Here is a 24,300-nt window from a genome sequence, read left to right as displayed (position 1 = left end):
TTGGGGGGGATTTGAGGGGTTTTGGGGGGGGATTTGAGGGGTTTTGGAGGGGGATTTGAGGTGTTTTGGGGGGATTTGAGGGGTTTTGGAGGATTTGAGGTATTTTTGGGGGGGTTTAGGGGGAGAAAAGGAGGGGATGGGGAGGGGGATGGGGACTGAGGGGTCCGGGGGGGTTGGGAGGGATTTGGGGTGTCTTGGGGGGGTTTTGGGGTCTGTGGGGGTCAGGAAGGGGGTTTTGGGGGGGATTTGAGGGGTTTTGGGGGGATTTGAGCATTTTGGGGGGGGTTTAGGGGGAGAAAAGGAGGGGATGGGGAGGGGGATGGGGACTGAGGGGCCCGAGGGGGTTGGGAGGGATTTGGGGGGGTCTTGGGGGGTTTTGGGGTCTGGGGGGGTCAGGAAGGGATCTGGGGGGGGTCCTGAGGGGTTTTGGGGGGATTTGGGGGGTTTTGGGGGAATTTGAGGGGTTCTGGGGGGGATTTGAGGGGTTTTGGGGGATTTGAGGGGTTTTGGGGGGGTTCTGGGGAGGTTTCTGAGGGGGGACAAGGGGAGACCTGGGGGGGGGTTGAGGGACAGGGGGGGGCCTGAGGTGGGGGGGGGGGGTTAAAAAAATGAAGAATAAATTAACAAATATATTACTAAATAATAAAAAAATTATTTTAAAGTGCTTTAAACAATCAGAATTTAACTTATTAAAAAAACACACGTTTCGAACGCACGATTTCACCCAAATCTCTCCAATTCTGAGGAGATTTCTCCCCCCAACCCCCCCGGCTCAGCCCCGGGAATGTAAAATAAGACCCAAAAAATCAATTTATTGCCTTTTTTTTTAATTTATTTTTATTTTAGGACCTCTCCCAACCCCCCCCCCCTTCACCTCCCCGGGGTAAAATTAGCGTCGCAGCTGTCGTGACAGTGACAGACGGGGGGGGCCTCAAGCCTCGGGTGCCTCGCGCCCAAAAGCCTCGATTTTGAGGTGAAAATTCCCAATTTCCGGTCTGGGTAAGTTGAAATTTTCGTTTTTGTTGTTTTTTGTTTTTTTTTTTTTAACAAAAATCGAATTAATTCAGAGGAAATTTCCACTTGTTTTGGTGTCTTCTGGAGCCGGACCCCGAAAAGATTTTGGGGGGGGGGAAATTCTGTAAAAAATTCTGTAAAAAATTCTGTTTTAAAGCTTTAAGAGGTGAAATTTTAAATTTTAAATAAACCAATTTAATTTAAATTGTGGGGTTTTTTAGGAAAAAAAGAATTATTTGGGATCAAATTTCTGGAGACTTCGGGTCCTTCGAGACCCCTTTCCCCACAATAAAGCAAATTTGGGGTGAAAACTTTCAATGTCAGGACTTCCTGAGTTAAAATTTGAATTTTAATTTGGTTGTTTTAATTGAAATTGGCTTTTTTGGGATTATTTGGGATCAAATTTCTGGATATTTTTGGTTCTTTGAGGCCCAGTGGTGGATTTAGAAAGGAGAAATTTGATCCCCTGGTGGGGACAGGGACAAAATTCTCTTTAATTCCCTTTATTTTGTTGAGATTTTGTGATTAAATTGATCAGATGGTGGGGAAAATCTGGTTTAAAAGAAGAAATTAATTAAAAAATAGTTTTAAAGGAAGAAATTAATTAAAAAATGTTGTTGGGGAAGAATTTGTGTCCATTTCTGAACAAATTCAGGGCCTTGCAAGGGACCTAAATACCTCAATATTCTTAATTAATAAGGGAATTAAGGAAATAATAATTAAAATATAAGCAATTAATAATAAATAATTATTAATTTTTATTTTGTCTCAGGTCACAAAGTCCTTGCAGAGGCTTCTGGGGAAGGAGTTGATGGGACAATGGAGTCAGGTGTGTGAAAAGAGGGTGATTAATGAGGCAAAAATCTTAATTATTAATAATAATAAAGTGTTAATTGAGAATATATTATATATTATATATATATTATATATAAATAAAATATTAATTATTTTATTAATTATTGTTACTTATTGTTACTTATTTTTACTTATTACTTATTTTTACTTATTACTTATTATTACTTATTATTATATTATATTATTTATTATATATATTATATATTATTTATTATATTATATTTTATTATTTTAAATATTAATTATTATTTTGGAAGTTTGAATTGCCTTTGGTACTTTTTCAAGTACAAAGTAGCAAAATTATAAAAATTTATGTAAAATTATTTGTAAAATGTCACAAAATAAATATTAATATTTGTATCAATTTTTAGGACACGTGATAAAATTTTTAATTTTTTATCTTTACTCAGAGAAGTTTTTTCTTATTATTAATTTTAATTTTCTATTTTTTGTTCTCTTTCAGAAGAATGGGATGCCAAAATCTGTAAGTTTTGGGGGGTTCATTTCCTTCCCCTCCCCCCCCCACTGTAAAATTTTGCTGCTGAAGGCTTGAATTTTAATTTTTTTTTCCCAATTCCTTCTAAATTTTTTTTTTTCTTCCTCATTTATGACTCAGGGAAATTAACAGATGAATTTGGTAAGTGATTTTCTTGCTAAATTTGGGGTTCTCTTTATGATTTGCTTTAAATTTCTTGATTTTTTTATGTTAAAATTTGTATTTTTTTTTAAATAATTCATTTTTTTATTTATTTACTTCTCTATTCTTTTATTTATCCATTTATTTTGATTTTTTTTCTAGAAGAAAGTGACACAGAACTGGGTAAGAGTTGGGGAAAAGGGGTTGAGAAAAATCATTTCATGAAAAACTGAGTAATTAATAAATTAAACAAAAAATTAAACAATTTCCTAATGATTTCATTAATTTATTTGATGAATTAATTTAAAAATAAATTTATTCCTGACGTTTATTGCATTAATAATTGGAATTAATCTGTTTTCTTCCATAATTCAGCTTCATTGATAATCTAATTTTAATGATTTTAATATGATTGACCAAAAAAAATAAGAATTAAAAAATAATAAAGTGTTTTGATACCAATTTTATTAATTTTTCCTCTCATCTTCTAGAGGAATGTGACACAGAAAATGGTGAGCAAAAAATTAAAAATTAAATCCAGATTTAAATCCATATTTTTGTAGCAAATAATTGAATTTTTTTTCTTATAAATCCATTTATTTTTATTTGGGAATTCAGGATGGAATATTCTGATTTTTTTTTTTCTTTCAGTTTTTCCCTCCAAAAGGGAAGAAAATGGGGGTGGGGGCATTAAAATAATATTTTATAGAAATAAATAATAGGAAATAATGGAAAATAATAGAAAATAATAGAAAATAATAGAAAATAATAGAAAATAATAGAAAATAATAGAAAATAATAGAAAATAATAGAAAATAATAGAAAATCAATAATAGAAAATCAATAATAGAAAATCAATAATAGAAAATCAATAATAGAAAATCAATAATAGAAAATAATAGAAAATAATAGAAAATAATAGAAAATAATAGAAAATAATAGAATATAATAGAAAATAAAGAATAGAAAATAATAGAAAATAAAGAATAGAAAATAATAGAAAATAATAGAAAATAAAGAATAGAAAATAATAGAAAATAAAGAATAGAAAATAATAGAAAATAAAGAATAGAAAATAATAGAAAATAATAGAAAATAATAGAAAATAATAGAAAATAATAGAAAATAATAGAAAATAAAGAATAGAAAATAATTATTTTATAGAAAATACAAATAAAAAGTTTTATTTAATAAAATGGGTTTTAATAAATCCAGACATAAATTTTTCTGTGCTTTTAAAATTAAATATACAGGAAAAAAAAAAAAAACATCAAACAGTTTCTTTTCTCTTTTTTTTTTTTATGATTTTCTGGGGTCAAAAATGGCAGAAATTGGTAAGTGGTGCTTTCTGCTCTTTATTAATTTGATTGCAATTGGATTTATTAATTTATTGATTAATTGGCTTCTCTTTTTCAAGGGGAACTCACAGCAGAGATTGGTGAGTCCTGGGGGTTCATTTCTCACAAAAAAAAAAAAAAAAAAATTAAAAATATTTAAGAGGGAGATAATTTAATTTTAAATAAAATAAAACCACTTTTATATCTATTTATATATAAATTTATATATAAATTTATATATTTATATATAAATGTGAAAAAAGGCTGATTAATAAGGCAAAAATCTTAAATATTAATAGTAATAAAGTATTAATTTAATATTAATTTAATATTTAATAATAATATTAATAATAAATATTAATTTAATATTCAAAATATTAATTATTATTATTCACCATTAATTATTAATTTCATCATTTATATATTTATTTTATTTATTATTGAAATATGTATATTTAAAAATAAATGTTTTATATAAATACATTTTACATATTATTTTATTTATATGACCAGAAAAAAAATTAATTTAAAAAGAAAAAGAGTATTTCAGAGGTATGAAAAAAAAAAAAAAATAAAAATACAGAGGAAAAAGCAGATTATTTTTTTTATTTTAGATTATTTATCTTTTTCCTCTTTTTTTTTTAATTTTAGAGAATTTGACTGCAGAGCTGGGTAAGTTTTTTTCAGTCCTTTTTGTCCTTTTTACCCTGTGGGATTTTTATTTTATTTTTTTTTTTTTTCAATATTATCCCCAAATAGGGTCCAACCTGGGTGAACAATAAATCAAATTAATTGAAAATAAAGCAAATTAATGAAAATTAAAGCACATTAATTCCCAAAAATGTGTTATTTCAACTTAAAAATCTCCCTTTTATTTCTTTTTCAGAAGAACGTGAGAAAAAAATCAGTAAGTTTTGGGGTTTTTTTCCTTTTTTTTGTGGTAGAAATTGAAATTTTGGGTAATTTCAATGAATTCTTTCTTGGTTTCTCTTAATTTCAGGCAAATTGACATCAGAGCTGGGTAAGGAATTAAATTCTCATTAAAATTTTCATTATTTTTCATTAATTTTTTTTTTAATTCCATTCATTTTTAATTCCACTGCTTTGTAATTAAAAAACTCTAAAAATTAATTCAAATCAAGGATTTTTATGTTTTCTTTAGTTGAGATGGAAGCTTTTTTCTTGAAGAAACAACATTTTTTACCTGTAAAATACAATTTAAATTTTCAACCCAGAAATTCAAATAAAATCCAAGTCATAATTTCAATATTTCCCAATTTCTCCTTTTTTTTAGGTGAATGTGATGCCAAACTCAGTAAGTTTTGAGGATTTTCTCTTGGAAAAATGCTGAAAACCTGCAGATAATTTTATTTACATTGAGCAATAGTTAAAAAACCCAGAATTTTGGTCAAATTCTCAACAAAAAGGGAATTTTGGGGGGGAAAAAATTCGATTTTCCCAATTTCAGCTCCCGTTGAGGGGGAAAAGTAAAGATTTAATATTGAAAAATTCAATAAAAATTTAAAATTAGAAATAAATAATAAATTAAGTATAATTTAATAATAATAAAATTAATAAAACCAATAATTTTTTCCCAAAAATTCCTTTTTTTCCCCTTTCCAGAGGAACGTGAGCGGAAAATCAGTGAGTAACATTTTTCCTTTTACTTTTGGGCTGAAAATCCCTTTTTTTAGGGAAAGGGGGGAACCTCCCCAATGCCCTTTGGTGAAAAAACAGCAAACAACCCTTTTTTCCCCAATTTCTTCATTTCCCACCTAAAATAACCCCCAAATTTTTGTTTTCTTGCAGCCAAACTCGCCGCCGAAATCCGTAAGTTTTCTTCTTCCTTTTTGACCCAAAAATCAGCTTTTGGGGCTTAAAATCTTTGCCTTTTTGGTCAAATTTTGTTGCTTGATGATTAGGATTATTTTCAATTTAATTTTTTTTATTTTTTTAATATTTTCAGCATTAATTTTGAGGTTCTGAGTATTTTTTTGGTCGCAAAATCCTTATTTTTTTTCACCTAAATCAACCCCTTGCTTCCAAAAATCAATATTTTTCCTGGAAATCCCTGCTTTTTGGGTAAAAACCTTCACCTTACATTTAATATTTTTTTGCTTTTGCTGCCAATTAACCATTTTTCATTATTTTCACCTCATTTCTTCCCTTTAATCCCCATTTTCCCTCTTTCTTCCCAGGGCGTCTCACTGCACTGCTGGGTGAGTCTTCATTTTCCTCCAAAATCCCTGAAAATCCCAATTTTCCATGAAAATTTTGAAACCAAAATTTTGAACTGGAGCACCTTGGGGCCACCTCCCCCAGGGGAAGCCATTTTGGGTGGAGCCTTCACTTCCTCTCCCCCTTCAGAAAATTTTGGGCTGAAATTTAGGGCTTTTCGTGGGTTTTCCAGAAACCTGAGATTTTTTTTTTTAACCAAAATCTGCTTTTTTTTCCCCAGGGGAACGTGACTCGAGTCTCCGTAAGTCACCTCAGCTCCTGACACCTCAAAGCTTGGGCTCCAGGATCCTCCTCCCCAGGCTGGGGAGTCCCAAACTGAAAAAAAAACCAAAAAACCACATTTTTCCTCCCAGAATTTAATTGCTAAATTTAATTCCTTCCTTTTTTGCCCTTTTTTTCCATATTTTTGCCTGGTTTCCTTATAAATTTAATTTTTTCTAAATTTTTAATTTAATTCATTTTTCCATCTTTCTTTCCAGACAGTTTTTATTTTCAATTTTTATTTTCAATTTTTATTTTCAGTTTTCATTTTCAGTTTTTATTTTCAGTTTTTATTTTCAATTTTCATTTTCAATTTTCATTTTCAATTTTTATTTTCAATTTTCATTTCCAATTTTTATTTTCAATATTTATTTTCAATTTTTATTTTCAATATTTTCAATTTTAATTTTCAATATTTGTTTTCAATTTTAATTTTCAATTTTCATTTTCAATTTTCATTTTCAATTTCAATTTTCAATTTTTATTTTCAATTTTTATTTTCAATTTTTATTTTCAGTTTTCATTTTCAATTTTTATTTTCAATTTTTATTTTCAATTTTTATTTTCAATTTTTATTTTCAATTTTTATTTTCAATTTTCATTTTCAATTTTCATTTCCAATTTTCATTTTCAATTTTCATTTCCAATTTTCATTTCCAATTTTTATTTTCAATTTTCATTTCCAATTTTCATTTCCAATTTTCATTTCCAATTTTCATTTCCAATTTTCATTTCCAATTTTCATTTCCAATTTTCATTTCCAATTTTCATTTTCAATTTTTATTTTCAATATTTATTTTCAATTTTTATTTTCAATATTTTCAATTTTCATTTTCAATTTTTATTTTCAATTTTTATTTTCAATATTTATTTTCAGTTTTTATTTTCAATATTTATTTTCAATTTTCATTTTCAGTTTTTATTTTCAGTTTTTATTTTCAATTTTAATTTTCAGTTTTTATTTTAAATTTAAATTTTCAATTTAAATTTTCAGGTTTTATTTTCAATTTTCATTTTCAATTTTCATTTTCAATTTTTATTTTCAATTTTTATTTCCAATTTTTATTTCCAATTTTTATTTCCAATTTTTATTTCCAATTTTCATTTCCAATTTTCATTTCCAATTTTCATTTCCAATTTTTATTTTCAGGTTTTATTTTCAGGTTTTATTTTCAATTTAAATTTTCAATTTTCATTTTCAATTTTCATTTTCAATTTTCATTTCCAATTTTCATTTCCAATTTTCATTTCCAATTTTTATTTTCAATTTTTATTTTCAATTTTCATTTTCAATTTTCATTTTCAATTTTCATTTTCAATTTTCATTTTCAATTTTCAATTTAAATTTTCATTTTCAAATTTCATTTTCAATTTTCAATTTAAATTTTTATTTTCAGTTTTTATTTTCAATTTTCATTTTCAATTTTTATTTTCAGTTTTTATTTTCAATTCTTATTTTCAATTTTCATTTTCCATTTTCATTTTCATTTTAATTTTCAATTTTAATTTTCAATTTTATATTTTCAATATTTATTTTCAATTTTTATTTTCAGTTTTTATTTTCAGTTTTTATTTTCAGTTTTTATTTTCAATTTTCATTTTCAATTTTCATTTCCAATTTTCATTTCCAATTCAAATTTTCAATTTAAATTCTATTTTCCTTCCCATTTCCATTTTCTCATTTTGCTTTTTATTTTAAACTCCAACTCTATTTTCCATCCCAACCAACTTCCCTTTAAAATTTTTATTTTCCACCTCCAAACCATCCTCATAAATCCCTTTTTTACTTTATTTTTTTTTAGGCAAACTCACTGCAGAACTTGGTAAGTTTTTTTTTTCCAGTTTCCCCTAAAAAAAGGGGAAAACGTGGGGGGAAAAAGCACAGAAAGAGAAAAAATTCATTTTTATTTTCTTTTTTTTAAGCCAAATGTGATGCAACAATCAGTAAGTGCCTTTTTTTTTCCTCAATGGTTCAGAAATTTCTAAATAAATGAAATTTTTTGGGGGGAAAAAAAGACAAAAGTCACAATGAATGAGAATTAATCTGATTTTTTTTCTGATTTAAGGGATTTTTACAGTGGAGCTTGGTGAGTCCCTTTTTTTTTCCAGTCAAAAATTCTTCAAATTTAATTTTCTATTTTTATTATTATTATTCTTTTTTATTATAATTATTTATTTTTTATATTTTATTATAATTATTTATTATTATTATTATTTTTTATTATAATTATTTATTTTTTATATTTTATTATAATTATTTATTATTATTATTCTTTTTTACTATAATTATTTATTTTTTATATTTTATTATAATTATTTATTATTATTATTTTTTATTATAATTATTTATTTTTTATATTTTATTATAATTATTTATTATTATTATTATTATTTCAAATTTAATTTTCTATTAATTAGAAAATTAAGATGAAGTTAAATTCCATAAATTAATTATTTTTTTCAATCCACAGCAGTGGTAAAAAAATTCAAATCTAGTTGAAGGCAAATTAATTGGAAAGTGTTAAATTGGAAATTAATTAAAAGAGGTGGAAAATTGCAAAAAAATCTGAAATTTCAAACAAATTGATTAAAAAGTCTTAAATTGGGAAGTAATTAATTAAACCAGCCTTAAATTGGGAAAAAAAAACTGAGAGGAATTCTTAAATTAGAACAAAATTAAATTAAGAAGGCTTAAAAAAATTAAAAAAAATTCTGAACTTGCTTGGAAAAAATTTAAATTTTTAGGAAAAATGGAATTTTCGTCCAAATCAAAAATATCTGAGAAAAATTTAATTTTAAAACCAAAAGCTGACTTGGTTTTCCTTCTTTTCAGGGGAGCAGCACTCGAAAATTGGTAGGTTTGAAAAATTTCCTTTTAATTTTTCCTCATTTCCTGGAGAGTTTGTTTAAAAATTGCCTAAAATTGGAATATTTCACCTCAATTTTACAATTTTCACCTCAATTTTACAATTTCCCCCCTCTTTTTTCTTTTTTTTCAGGCGAGCTGACTGCAGATGTTGGTAAAGTTTTTGCTTCTTCTCAGTTGGGGGGAAAAATTTGGGATGAAATTTTGGAAAAATTTTGAAATTAAAATTTTGAGAATTTCCTGATTTTCAAATTTTAAGGTGAAACAGTGAAAAAAAGGATTAGAAATTAATGAAATAACTTTGGAAACAAGAGGTGGAAAAAGGAAATCGTTGAAAATAATTTCAAATTTAACATAATTTTGAAAATAATTTCAAATTTGACAAAATTTTAAAATTTTGAAATTAAAATTTTCCGAATTTCCTGATTTGCAAATTTTAAGGTGAAATCATGAAAAAAAGGATTAGAAATTAATGAAATAACTTTGGAAACAAGAGGTGGAAAAAGGAGATCATTGAAAATAATTTCAAATTTGACAAAATTTTAAAATTTTGAAATTGAAATTTTGAGAATTTCCTGATTTGCAAATTTTCAGGTGAAACAGTGAAAAAAAGGATTAGAAATTAATGAAATAACTTTGGAAACAAGAGGTGGAAAAAGGAGATCGTTGAAAATAATTTCAAATTTAACATAATTTTGAAAATAATTTCAAATTTGACAAAATTTTAAAATTTTGAAATTAAAATTTTCCAAATTTCCTGAGTTGCAAATTTTCAGGTGAAACAATGAAAAAAAGGATTGCAAATTAATGAAATAACTTTGGAAACAAGAGGTGGAAAAAGGAAATCATTGGAAATAATTTCAAATTTAACCTAATTTTAAAATTTTGAAATTAAAATTTTGAGAATTTCCTGATTTGCAAATTTTCAGGTGAAATCAGGAAAAAAAGGATTGCAAATTAATGAAATAACTTTGGAAACAAGAGGTAGAAAAAGGAGATCCTTGAAAATAATTTCAAATTTGACAAAATTTTAAAATTTTGAAATTAAAATTTTGAGAATTTCCTGATTTGCAAATTTTCAAGTGAAATCATGAAAAAAATTGCAAATTAATGAAATAACTTTGGAAACAAGAGGTGGAAAAAGGAGATCGTTGAAAATAATTTCAAATTTAACCTAATTTTAAAATTTTGAAATTAAAATTTTCTGAATTTCCTGATTTGCAAATTTTCAGGTGAAACAATGAAAAAAAGGATTGCAAATTAATGAAATAACTTTGGAAAGAGGAGGTGGAAAAAGGAAATCGTTGAAAATAATTTCAAATTTAACATAATTTTGAAAATAATTTCAAATTTGACAAAATTTTAAAATTTTGAAATTAAAATTTTGAGAATTTCCTGATTTGCAAATTTTCAAGTGAAATCATGAAAAAAATTGCAAATTAATGAAATAACTTTGGAAACAAGAGGTGGAAAAAGGAGATCGTTGAAAATAATTTCAAATTTGACCTAATTTTAAAATTTTGAAATTAAAATTTTGAGAATTTCCTGATTTGCAAATTTTCAAGTGAAAAAAATCAGAAATTACTGAAATAACTTCAGAACCAAGGTGTAGAGAAAGGAGATCCTTGAAAATCATTTCAAATCCAGGAATTTGCCCCCAGTTCCAAATTTTAAAATTGAAATTTTGAAAACCCCTCGGAAAGCGACTTCAAATTTGGCCGAAATTTCCGAACTTGGAATTTAAAATTTTGCAAATTCCTGAAATTCCAAGGCTTGGAAATCTTTTTCCTTGCACAGGGGAATGCAACAGGAAGCTCAGTAAGTGCCATCTTGGTTCCCCTGCTGGAACCTCCCCCCTCCCCCCACCCGAGGATTTCGTCAGCGATGACGTCATCAGGTGACGTCACGAGGAGAGCAGCGAGGGCCCAAAATTCCCATTTTCCTTGTTTTTTTTCTCCTCTCTCTGAAGGGCAACAGGAGGCAGAGCTGGGTGAGGAGTCTCCCTTCTCCAAAGAAAAAGAATTTAATAGAAAATATTAAGTATATTTTTATTAATATTGTTATTATTATTATTTTAATTATTTAATTTAATTATTTAATTATTAATTATTATTATTTTAATTATTTAATTTAATTATTTAATTATTAATTATTATTCAAATATTTAATTTAATTATTTAATTATTAACTATTATTATTTTAATTATTTAATTTATTATTTTACTATTTAGTATTATTAATTTTATTAATTTATTAATTTTATTAATTTTATTAATTATTTTATTAATTAATTATTAATTATTTGATTATTAATTAATTAATAATTTAATTATTAATTTAATTATTTTATTAATTTATTTAATTAGTCTTTTAATTTATTGTTTATATTATATTATTATATATTACTTATATTATATTATTACATTATTATATTATTATATTATTATTTTCATTTATTTATTATCATTTATATATTAGATTTTATATATCAGATTTTTTCTTTCCATTATTTTCTATTCCATTATTTCCCCATTTAATATTTATTTAATATTTAATTTTTACATAAATATAATAAATATTAAATATTAAGTATTTAATATTTAATATTTAATATTTATATAATTATTATAATTATATAAATAATTATAATATATATTAATTATATATATTTTTTTAATGATTTGATTTTTTTTTTAATTTAAGTTTTAATTTAAGTTTTAATTTAAGTTTTAATTTAAGTTTTAATTTAAGTTTTAATTTAAGTTTAAATTTTAATTTAAGTTTTTTCTCTTTTTCTGCCATCTCCTTGGTTTTTTTCTTCTCATTTTTCTCTCCTCAGAGGAACAGAAGGGGAAAATCTGTGAGTATTGATGACCTCATCACTTTAATTAATTAATGAATTATTAATCAGATCAAAACATTCCTCCTCCTCATTATTTATTTTTTATTTATCCTAAATATTAATATAAAATCTTATTTTTTTTTCCAGGGGAAGATGAAGCAGAGATCAGTAAGTGCTGATTAATTATAAAATTTTAACCTAAAATTAAACTAATTAATATTAATTATGCAAATCTAAAATAATTATTTAGTAGCAAAGTATGATTTATATAAATTAATATTTTATTTTATAATTCCTGGGCAATTTTTAGTGTAAACTTAGGAGTCCAACAAGAATAATTCTTGTTTTTAACTATAAATATAATTAAATATTCAGATTAATTCGTGCATAATTAATTAATTGATGCAATAAAACCCTAATTAGCTCATAATAAAATTATATTTATAAAAAAAATAATAAAATCTCATTTTTTTTTCATTTCAGGGCGTCTGACAGAGCTGCTCAGTGAGTCCTTTTCCCCCCTCCCCCACTTCCATTAATTAATTCCCATTAATTAATGACTTAATAAGAATATTATTAACAAAAATTAACATTTTGTGGGTTTTTTCTTCACAGAGGAACGAGATTTGCAAATTTGTAAGTGGATTTCTGCCAATTTTTTTTTTTTGGGGAAGTGGAAATTTGAGAAAACTCTCAAATTTTAATTTAATTTTTCCTTTTTAATTTAATTTTCTAAATTTTTATTCTCCTTTTTTTTTTTTAATTATTCCTCAGGCAGACAGAATGCCCTCATTAGTAAGTATTTTTAATTAAAATATCAGTCCCCTGATTAATATTTGGGTGGAAAACCCACAAATTCATGAAATTTAAATTTAAAAAATTGAAATTTGAGGGGAAAAAAAAAAATTTATTTTCTCTTTTTCAGGGAAATTATCAGGGGATCTTGGTAAGGAAATAAAATTCCCCCCCAAATTGTGGTTTTCCTAAAAAAAATGGATTTTTGTGATGCTTTTCTTCCCCAATTTTTCATATTTATTGGGGAATATTTCATAGGTTGTGGATTTAAAATTTGAAAATTCAAATTTTCTCTTTTTTTCAGAGGGATTCCAAGAGGAGGAGGAGGAAGAACCTGGTGAGATAACAAGAAACCATTTTTTTTTTTAAGTATCATTAAAAATATTCTGATTTTTTTTAATTTTTAAACCTTGGATTTTTTTTTTTAATTTGAAAATTCGATTTTGAATTGAAATTTTTAATTTAATTGAAATTTAATTTTTTTTTTAACTTTTTAATTGAAATTTTTCATTGAAAAATTTTTAATTGAAATTTAAATTTTTAATTGAAAAGAAAAAAATCCCAATTTTGGTAATTTAATTGAAATTTAATTTTTTTTTTTAATTTTTTAATTGAAATTTTTCATTGAAAAATTTTTAATTGAAATTTAAATTTTTAATTGAAAAGAAAAAAATCCCAATTTTGGTCTAATTTTTTAAAATTTAACTTTTTTTCTCTTCTTTAAGGAGCTTGGTAAGGAAATAAAATTTCCCCCCCAAAATGGATTTTTAATGCTTTTTTTTGACCTTTTTAAAATAATTTTGGGTCCTTAGGGGAATAATTAATAAATATTATTATTAAAAACTAATATTTTACCTTTTTCTTTTGAATTCAGAGGAATTCCAGGAGGAGGAAGGAGCTGGTGAGATAAAAAGCAGCTTTTTTTTTCTATAAATTTCCCTCCAAACTGTAATTTTAATGCTTTTTTTTAACCTTTTTTTAATAATTTGGGGGTTTGGGGGGAATAATTAATAAATATTATTATTAAAAACTAATATTTTACCTTTTTCTTTTGAATTCAGAGGAATTCCAGGAGGAGGAGGAACCTGGTGAGATAAAAAGCAGCTTTTTTTCTATAAATTTCACCTACAAACTGAAATTTTAATGCTTTTTTTTAATAATTTGGGGGGTTGGGGGGAATATTTAATAAATATTATTATTAAAAACTAATATTTTACCTTTTTCTTTTGGATTCAGAGGAATTCCAGGAGGAGGAGGAACCTGGTGAGATAAAAAGCAGCTTTTTTTTCTATAAATTTCCCTCCAATCTGTAATTTTAATGCTTTTTTTTAACCTTTTTTTAATAATTTGGGGGTTTGGGGGGAATAATTAATAAATATTATTATTAAAAACTAATATTTTACCTTTTTCTTTTGAATTCAGAAGAATTCCAGGAGGAGGAAGGAGCTGGTGAGATAAAAAGCAGCTTTTTTTTCCTATAAATTTCCCTCCAAACTGAAATTTTAATGTTTTTTTTAACCTTTTTTTAATAATTTGGGGGTTTGGGGGGAATAATTAATAAATACTATTATTAAAAACTAATATTTTACCTTTTTCTTTTGAATTCAGAGGAATTCCAGGAGGAGGAAGAACCTGGTGAGCAGCTTTTTTTTTTTTTTTTCTATAAACAACGTTTCAAACGTTCAAATTTTGAAATTTTCAGGTTAAAATTTTGAAATTTTCAGGTTAAAATTTTAAATTTTTTTTTTCCTCAAATGCCTCATTTTTAATTTTTTTCACTTGGCAACCTAAACCTTCCTTTTTTTTCCCCTTTTCCAGAGTTCACCTCCTCACCCGGAAGTGACCACGCCCCTTCCCCTCCCCCAGCCCCTCCCGAACTTCCGGCGCCCTCCCCGACCTCTTCCGCTTCAGAGGAAGCCACAGAAGGTGAGGAAAGAAATAAAATTAAACTAAAATGGAGCTAAAATTAACTTTTAATTTTATGTTTAATTTAAAATTTCAATTTTTAAATTATTCAGATTTTTATGTTGCTTTTTTCATCTTTTTTTTTTTTTTAGAAAACCATAAATTAACCACAAATGACCTAAAAATTTTTTTTTTTTCTCTTAATATTTTCATCTAAATTTTCTTCTGAAATTTTATTTTCCCTCAATTTTTAATTCTTCTTTATGGAAATGAATATTTTAATAACTTTTTATTTCTTACAGAGGAACAGACAGCCCAGATTGGTAAATATTCATTTTTAATTATTTTATTCTTAAAATGTCATCTGTTCTTTATAATAATTAATATAAAATATTATAATATTATATATATATTATTTATATACTGTATATATATTATATATATGTTATATATATATTATATATTATATATATATTATATATATATTATAATTATATATATTATATATATATATTATATATAATATTATAAATATTCATTTTTAATTATTTTCTTCTTAAAATGTCATCTCTTCTTTATAATAATTAATATAAAATATTATAATTTTATATATATATTATTTATATATTGTATATATATTATATTATATATATTATATATAATATATTATATATAATACTATAAATATTCATTTTTAATTTTTTTCTTCTTAAAATGTCATCTCTTCTTTATAATAATTAATACAAAATATTATAATATTATATATATATTATTTATATATTGTATATATATTATATAAATTATATTATATATATATTATATACAACATATTATCTATAATATTATAAATATTCATTTTTAATTATTTTATTCTTAAAATGTCATCTGTTCTTTATAATAATTAATATAAAATATTATAATATTATATATATATTATTTATATATTGTATATATATTATATATGTTATATTATATATGTATTATATATAATATATATAATAATATAAATATTCATTTTTAATTATTTTCTTCTTAAAATGTCATCTCTTCTTTGTAATAATTAATATAAAATATTATAATATTTTATATATTATTTATATATTGTATATATATTATATATATTATATTATATATATTATATATAATATATTATATATAATATAAATATTCATTTTTAATTATTTTATTCTTAATATGCCATCTCTTCTTTATAATAATTAATATAAAATATTATAATATTATATATATTATTTATTGTATATATATTATATATATTTTATATTATATATATTATATATAATATATTATATATAATATAAATATTCATTTTTAATTTTTTTATTCTTAAAATGTCATTTCTTCTTTATAATAATTAATATAAAATATTATAATATGATATATATTATTTATATATTGTATATATATTATATATTATATTATATATATATTATATATAATATATTATATATAATATAAATATTCATTTTTAATTATTTTCTTCTTAAAATGTCATCTCTTCTTTATAATAATTAATATAAAATATTATAATTAATTAACACAATTAATTCTGAGCCAATTTTCCTTTCCCTTTTTGTAGCTGAGCTCCAGGCAGAGCCAGGTGAGTCCCTTTTTTAGTTGTTTATTTCAAAATGCAAATTAATTTCTATCTAATTTATTCTCAAAAGCTTTATGAATATTTATAAGCCAGTTTTGTGTGTTTAATTTTTTTATTACATTTAAATATTCTTCTATTAAAATGAGGTTTAAGTCCATAAAATTAAAATTAAATTCAAGATGTCTTTTCCATGAAAACAAAATGTAGAAATGAAAATAAAATTCCTCATTTCACCTTTGCCCTCAAAATTTCAATTTTAAATTAACATTGAATTGCAATTTTGATGAATTTGAAACCAATTAAACTCAGAATTAAATCCCAAATGATAGAAATTCTCAATTTCTTCATCAATTTAATTCCAAATAATTGGAATTCTTAATTCTCAACCAATTGAATTCCAAATAATTTTATTTCTCAATTTCTTAATCAGTTAAATTCTGAATCATTTTAATTCTCAATTTCTTGATCAATTGAATTCCAAATTATTTCATTCCCAATTTAATTCTTAATCAGTTTCATTCCAAATCACTTTAATTCTCAATTTCTCAATCAATTTAATTCTGAATAATTTAAATTCTCAATTTCTCAATCAAGTTAATTCTGAATTTAAATTTAAATTAAAATTAAATTAAATTTAAATTAAGATTCTCAATTTAAATTCTCAATTTCTCAATGAATTTAATTCCAAATCCCTTTAATTCTCAATCAATTGAATTCCAAATAATTTTATTTCTCATTTTTTTAATCCATTTCATTCCAAATCATTTTAATTCTCAATTTCTCAATGAATTTAATTCCAAATCACTTTAATTCTCAATTTCTCAATCAATTTAATTCTGAATTTAAATTTAAATTAAAATTAAATTAAATTTAAATTCTCAATTTAAATTCTCAATTTCTGAATGAATTTAATTCTGAATCCCTTTAATTCTCACTCAATTGAATTCCAAATAATTTTATTTCTCAAATAAATATTCTTAATCCATTTCATTCCAAATCATTTTAATTCTCAATTTCTCAATGAATTTAATTCTGAATAATTTAAATTCTCAATTTCTCAATGAATTTCATTCCAAATCACTTTAATTCTCAATTTCTCAATCAATTTAATTCTGAATCATTTAAATTCTCAATTTCTCAATCAATTTAATTCTGAATTTAAATTTAAATTAAAATTAAATTAAATTTAAATTAAGATTCTCAATTTAAATTCTCAATTTCTCAATCAATTTAATTCCAAATCCCTTTAATTCTCAATCAATTGAATTCCAACTAATTTTATTTCTCATTTTCTTAATCCATTTCATTCCAAATCATTTTAATTCTCAATTTCTCAATCAATTTCATTCTGAATAATTTAAATTCTCAATTTCTCACTCAATAGAATTCCAAATAATTTCATTTCTCATTTTCTCAATGAATTTAATTCCAAATCCCTTTAATTCTCAACCAATTGAATCCCAAATAATTTTATTTCTCATTTTCTCAATTTAATTCCAAATCACTTTAATTCTCAATTTCTCACTCAATAGAATTCTAAATAATTTTATTTCTCATTTTCTCAATGAATTTAATTCCAAATCACTTTAATTCTCAATTTCTCAATCAATTTAATTCTGAATCATTTTAATTCTCAATTTCTCAATGAATTTAATTCCAAATCCCTTTAATTCTCAATTTCTCAATCAATTTAATTCCAAATCACTTTAATTCTCAATTTCTCAATCAATTTAATTCTGAATAATTTCATTTCTCATTTTCTCAACCCATTTCATTCCAAACCACTTTAATTCTCAATTTCTCCCCCGATCAAACTCCCAAAACCACAATAACCCAAAAAAAAACCCTTCCCAATTCTTCTCCCCCCCCCACTTCCTGTCGGACGGGATCCTCCTGGAACCTCTTCCTCTTCTCCCCCCCCCCACTTCCTGTCGGACGGGATCCTCCTGGAACCTCTTCCTCTTCTCCCCCCCCCCACTTCCTGTCGGACGGGATCCTCCCGGAACCTCTTCCTCTTCTCCCCCCCCCCACTTCCTGTCGGACGGGATCCTCCTGGAACCTCTTCCTCTTCTCCCCCCCCCCACTTCCTGTCGGACGGGATCCTCCCGGAACCTCTTCCCCTTGGCAATATTTGGCCCCTCCCCCCACCCCCTCAGCCCTCGTCACCCTGGACCCCAGCACCGCCCACCCCCGCCTGGTTCTTTCCGGCGACGGCCGCAGCGCCCGCTGGGAGTATCTCCTCCAGGAGCCTCCGGACGGGCCCGACCGCTTCGACGCCGACCCCTGCGTCCTGGGCCGCCAGAGTTTCGCCTCGGGGAGACACTCCTGGGTGGTCGACCTCCAAGATGGCCGCTACTGCGCCGTGGGGGTCAGCAAAGAGTCCCTGAGGAGGAAAGGACCCATCAACTTCCAACCCGAAGAGGGGATCTGGGCCGTCCAGCAATGGGGCTTCCAGAACCGGGCCCTCACCTCCCCCCCGACCCTTCTGGACCTCCCAAGGTCCCCAAAAAGATCCGAATCTCCTTGGACTACGAGTGGGGGGAGGTGACCTTCTTCGACGTGGAGAACCAGACCCCCATCTTTGCCTTCCCCCCGACCTCCTTCGGAGGAGAACGGATCCGGCCCTGGTTCTGGGTGGAGTTGGGTTCCATCTCCTTGGTCAGGTGACCCTTCCCCACCCCCCCACTTCCTGGTTGACTCTGAGGGGCGGAAGGATCGGAAGAGGTGAAGGCCTCCTCGGCAACTGGGGAGGTTCCCAACGGATGGTCAAGGGCTCACCGGCAACTGGGAAGCGGCACGTGGTCAACTGGGGAAGGACTCATCAACTGGGGAAGGGCCCATGGTCAACTGGAGAGGTCTCATGGTCAACTGGGAAAGGACTCATCAACTGGGGAAGGTCTCAGGGTCAACTGGGGAAGGTCTCAGGGTCAACTGGAGAGGTCTCATGGTCAACTGGGAAAGGACTCATCAACTGGGGAAGAACTCATCAACTGGTGAAGGTCTCAGGGTCAACTGGAGAAGGTTTCAGGGTCAACTGGTGAAAGACTCATCAACTTGGAAGGTGTCATGGTCAACTGGGGAAGGACTCATCAACTGGGGAAGGTCTCACGGTCAACTGGGAAAGGACTCAGGGTCAACTGGGGAAGGACTCATCAACTGGTGAAGGTCTCAGGGTCAACTGGAGAGGTCTCATGGTCAACTGGGAAAGGACTCATCAACTGGTGAAGGTCTCATGGTCAACTGGGAAAGAACTCAGGGTCAACTGGGAAAGGACTTATGGTCAACTGGGGAAGAACTCATCAACTGGGGAAGGTCTCATGGTCAACTGGAGAAGGTTTCAGGGTCAACTGGTGAAAGACTCATCAACTTGGAAGGTCTCATGGTCAACTGGAGAAGGTCTCAGGGTCAACTGGTGAAAGACTCATCAACTTGGAAGGTGTCATGGTCAACCGGGGAAGGACTCATCAACTTGGAAGGTCTCATGGTCAAGTGGTGAATTTGATGGCACCCAGGACTTCTTGGTCACCTCTGAAACCTTCACCCTCAGCTTTGGCCCCACCAGGAGGTCAATGGGACAATAAAACCCCTTGAGGTTCTCCAAATCAGCTGCAGGGGCTTTTTTATTCCAGCCGGAGCCCAACGTGGGGCTGTGGGGGGGGGGAGGAGGACACTGGGGGTGACACCAGGGGCAAAACTGGGGAGGGGGAGGTGACACTGGAGCCATTATTGATCCCTGAGGGACCTCAACCCACGTTGGGCCCCCCCGAGGGACCCCAAGACCAACAGGTTCTCCACTTCCCTCTCCCCCAACAGGTTCTCCACTTCCCTCTCCCCCAACTCCTCCAGCTTCCGGTCGGGGGGAGGGGGCTCCCCAGGACGCCGTCCCCACCGCCCCCCCTCCACTCTCAGCTCTTTTTACCCCCTGAGACCCTCCCCAAACCTTCTCACGACCTTCTGGAGGTTGAAGCTCCCCCCGTTGGGTGAAGGAGCCCTTGGGGGGGTCTCCAGTTCTCTTCCGGCTCCTCCAAGCACCCGAAGCACGAGGTTAAAAAAATTTCAATTTATTTCACCTCGTTTGGGCCACGGTTTTTGGACCCAGAAACCCCAGCTCAAGGGTGGAAATGAGTCCATGAGGGGGAAGTCTCCATCCATCCATCCATTCCCATCACTCTTCACACCCCACCCCACCCCAACCCAACCCAGAATTCCAGGGGACACAAAAATTTGGTATTTTGTGGGTCTTGAGATTTTCTCTTCTTTCCTTTGGCAGCAAAATGGCCGAACCCTCCCAACCCAACCCAAGAAACCCAACACACCCCAACCCAACCCAACCCAACCCAACCCAGAATTCCGGGGGACGCAAAAATTTGGTATTTTGTGGGTCTTGAGATTTTCTCTTCCTTCCTTCCTCAGCAAAATGGCCGAACCCTCCCAACCCAACCCAAGAAACCCAACACACCCCAACCCAACCCAACCCAACCCAGAATTCTGGGGGACACAAAAATTTGGTATTTTGTGGCTCTTGAGATTTTCTCTTCCTTCCTTCCGCAGCAAAATGGCCGAACCCTCCCAACGCACCCCAACCCAACCCAATGCAACCCAACCAACCCAACCCAACCCAACGCAACCCAACCCAACCCAGAATTCCGGGGGACACAAAAATTTGGTATTTTGTGGGTCTTGAGATTTTCTCTTCTTTCCTTTGGCAGCAAAATGGCCGAACCCTCCCAACCCAACCCAACCAACCCAACCCAACCAACCCAACCCAACGCAACCCAACGCAACCCACCCCAACCCAACCCAGAATTCCAGGGGACACAAAAATTTGGTATTTTGTGGGTCTTGAGATTTTCTCTTCCTTCCTTCGGCACCAAAATGGCCGAACCCTCCCAACCCAACCCAAGAAACCCAACACCCCCCAACCAAGAAACCCAACCCAACACAACCCACCCCAACCCAACCCAACACAACCCAGAATTCTGGGGGACACAAAAATTTGGTATTTTGTGGGTCTTGAGATTTTCTCTTCTTTCCTTTGGCAGCAAAATGGCCGAACCCTCCCAACCCAACCCAACCCAATGCAACCCAACCAACCCAACCCACCCCAACCCAGAATTCCAGGGGACACAAAAATTTGGTATTTTGTGGGTCTTGAGATTTTCTCTTCCTTCCTTCGGCAGCAAAATGGCCGAACCCTCCCAACCCAACCCAAGAAACCCAACCCAACCCAACACAACCCAACCCAACCCAACCCTCCCAACCCAACCCAACACACCCCAACCCAACCCAACACACCCCAACACAACCCAACCCAACCCAGAATTCCGGGGGACACAAAAATTTGGTATTTTGTGGGTCTTGAGATTTTCTCTTCCTTCCTTCCTTCCGCAGCAAAATGGCCGAACCCTCCCAACCAACCCAACCCAACCCAACACACCCCAACCCAACCCAACGCAACCCAACACAACCCAACCCAGAATTCCAGGGGACGCAAAAATTTGGTATTTTGTGGGTCTTGAGATTTTCTCTTCTTTCCTTTGGCACCAAAATGGCCGAACCCTCCCAACCCAACCCAACCCAACCCAACCCAACGCAACCCAACCAACCCAACCAACCCAACCCAACCCCACCCCACCCTTTTTCATTCCTTGGTGGCCACCCCCACCACCTCCTTCCTCAGGTGGGTTCTCAGGTGCTTCCTGAGGGAAGAGCTGGAGACGAAGCACTTGGGACATTTGGGGCACTCGTAGGGTTTCTCCCCCGTGTGGATCCTTTGGTGGATGATGAGGGTGGAGCTGGCCCGGAAGCTCTTCTGGCAGTAGGAGCAGCCGTAGGGTTTCTCCCCGGTGTGGATTCTCTGGTGTCTCCTCAGGGTGGTGCCTTCCCGGAAACTCTTCCCGCACTCGGAGCAGACGTGGGGCCTGGGCCTGAGGTGGTTCTGTTGGTGGAGGAGGAACCGGGCCCAGGAGGCGACCCCCAACCCGCAGGTGGGACATGGGGGTGGCGGCACCTCCTCCTTCTCCTCCTCCTCCTCCTCCTCCCGCCGCCCCCCAAGGCCGGGTCTGGGGGGGAAGGGTCCCCCGGGAGGAGGTCGGGGGGACCCGAGGCGTTCGGGGTCGGGTTTGGCGAAAACCTCCCCGGCGGGGCCGCGCTCGGGGGGTTTCTCCTCCTCCTCCTCCCTCCCCCGGCCCTCGTGGTGGCTCTTGCGGTGCTTGCTGAGGGATTTGGTGGCCATGAAGCTCTTCCCGCAGTCGGGGCAGCCGTAGGGCCTCTCCCCGGTGTGGATGCGGCGATGGGTGACCAAGGTGGCCTTGGAGGTCAACTTCTTGCCGCAGTCGGGGCAGGCGAAGGCGGCGCCTTCCAGGTGGCTCTTGCGGTGTTTGTTGAGGGCCTTGGCGGCCACGAAGCTCTTCCCGCAGTCGGCGCAGCCGTAGGGCCTCTCCCCGGTGTGGATCCTCTGGTGAACCCGCAACGCCGACCCCGTGCTGAGGTTCTTCCCGCACTGGGGGCACCGGAAGGCCCCGTCCCGAGGTGCGTGAGGAGGTGGCCCCGCAAGGACCTGGCGGAGGCGAAACGTTTGTGGCAGCTGGGGCAGGGGTGAGGGCGGAGGGGACAGGGGGTCCCCAGGTGCTCCCGGAAGGTGACGGGACAAGGGAAAATCCTCCCGCAGTTGGGGCAGCTCAAGGGCTTCTCCTCCCGGTGGACCCGGAGGTGGCGGTTGAGGGAGGAACCGCGGCTGAAGCTCTTCCCGCATTTCCCGCAGGAGTGGGGAGGAGCCCGGGGGGTTTTGGGTCTTTTCCTGACGGGATGGGACGGGGTCGATCTCCTGGCGGGAAGGGGCTTGGGGGGAGCCACGGAGAGGCCGCTCTTGGGTCTTCGCGTCGCTCCGACCGGGCCTTCGGGGCCTTCGGGGCCTTCGGCCTCGTCCGGGTCACTCGACCAAGCTGCGTCTGGGGGGGGAGGGAGGGTCCTCAAAATGGCACCCGAAAGGGGCCCAAAATGGCACCAAAAGGGGCCCAAAATGGCACCAAAAAGGGGCCCAAAAAGTCACCAAAAAGGGGCCCAAAATGGCACCCGAAAGGGGCCCAAAATGGCACTGAAAAGGGGTCCAAAATGGCACCCAAAAGGGGCCCAAAAAGGGGTCCAAAATGGCACCCAAAAGGGGCCCAAAATGGCACCAAAAGGGGGTCCAAAATGGCACCAAAAAGGGGCCCAAAATGGCACCCAAAAGGGGTCCAAAATGGCACCCAAAAGGGGCCCAAAATGGCACCAAAAAGGGGCCCAAAATGGCACCAAAAAGGGGTCCAAAATGGCACCGAAAAGGGGCCCAAAATGGCACCGAAAAGGGGCCCAAAAAGTCACCAAAAGGGGCCCAAAATGGCACCGAAAAGGGGTCCAAAATGGCACCTGAAAGGGGCCTAAATGGCACCGAAAAGGGGTCCAAAATGGCACCAAAAAGGGGTCCAAAATGGCACCCAAAAGGGGCCCAAAATGGCACCCGAAAGGGGCCCAAAATGGCACTGAAAAGGGGTCCAAAAAGTCACCAAAAAGGGGCCCAAAAAGTCACCAAAAAGGGGCCCAAAATGGCACCCGAAAGGGGCCCAAAATGGCACCCAAAAGGGGGTCCAAAATGGCACCAAAAGGGGCCCAAAAAGTCACCAAAAAGGGGTCCAAAATGGCACCGAAAAGGGGCCCAAAATGGCACCCAAAAGGGGCCCAAAATGGCACCCAAAAGGGGCCCAAAATGGCACCGAAAAGGGGTCCAAAATGGCACCGAAAAGGGGTCCAAAATGGCACCGAAAAGGGGCCCAAAATGGCACCCAAAAGGGGCCCAAAATGGCACCGAAAAGGGGTCCAAAATGGCACCCAAAAGGGGCCCAAAATGGCACCAAAAAGGGGCCCAAAATGGCACCAAAAAGGGGTCCAAAATGGCAC

At 32.5% G+C, this 24,300-nt stretch overlaps 2 protein-coding genes across 2 annotated transcripts; one reads left to right on the top strand and one right to left on the bottom strand.

Annotated features, from left to right (window-relative positions):
* Positions 1-892: 892 nt before the first annotated feature.
* LOC139791018 (E3 ubiquitin-protein ligase TRIM15-like) lies at positions 893-19,967 on the top strand. The gene is given in 39 exon segments (XM_071732809.1): positions 893-999; positions 1,787-1,843; positions 2,333-2,353; positions 2,486-2,506; positions 2,669-2,689; positions 2,998-3,018; positions 3,924-3,944; positions 4,495-4,515; positions 4,730-4,750; positions 4,844-4,864; positions 5,138-5,158; positions 5,467-5,487; positions 5,653-5,673; positions 6,042-6,062; positions 6,302-6,322; positions 8,145-8,165; positions 8,266-8,286; positions 8,409-8,429; positions 9,176-9,196; positions 9,342-9,362; positions 11,006-11,026; positions 11,178-11,198; positions 12,048-12,068; positions 12,198-12,218; positions 12,534-12,554; positions 12,666-12,686; positions 12,825-12,845; positions 12,976-12,996; positions 13,150-13,182; positions 13,720-13,746; positions 13,907-13,933; positions 14,082-14,108; positions 14,268-14,294; positions 14,454-14,480; positions 14,664-14,771; positions 15,053-15,073; positions 16,348-16,368; positions 18,522-18,857; positions 18,860-19,967. Coding segments are annotated over 38 exon segments (1,383 nt in total). The 5' UTR covers positions 893-999; positions 1,787-1,833; the 3' UTR covers positions 19,033-19,967.
* A 2,039-nt stretch (positions 19,968-22,006) lies between these two features.
* Positions 22,007-23,466, bottom strand: LOC139791021 (zinc finger protein 345-like). Its single transcript, XM_071732811.1, has one exon. The coding sequence runs from the start codon at positions 23,117-23,119 to the stop codon at positions 22,007-22,009; it is 1,113 nt and encodes a 370-aa protein (XP_071588912.1). The 5' UTR covers positions 23,120-23,466.
* Between the last annotated feature and the right edge of the window lie 834 nt (positions 23,467-24,300).

Source organism: Heliangelus exortis, unplaced genomic scaffold (genome assembly GCF_036169615.1).
Source record: "Heliangelus exortis unplaced genomic scaffold, bHelExo1.hap1 Scaffold_85, whole genome shotgun sequence".
NCBI classification, from domain to species: domain Eukaryota; kingdom Metazoa; phylum Chordata; class Aves; order Apodiformes; family Trochilidae; genus Heliangelus; species Heliangelus exortis.
This window is presented reverse-complemented; position numbering and strand designations above follow the sequence as displayed.

Excerpts from the sequence above, each read along its gene's own strand:
- LOC139791021 (XM_071732811.1), bottom strand. The coding sequence starts at position 23,119 with ATGCGGGAAGAGCTTCAGCCGCGGTTCCTCCCTCAACCGCCACCTCCG.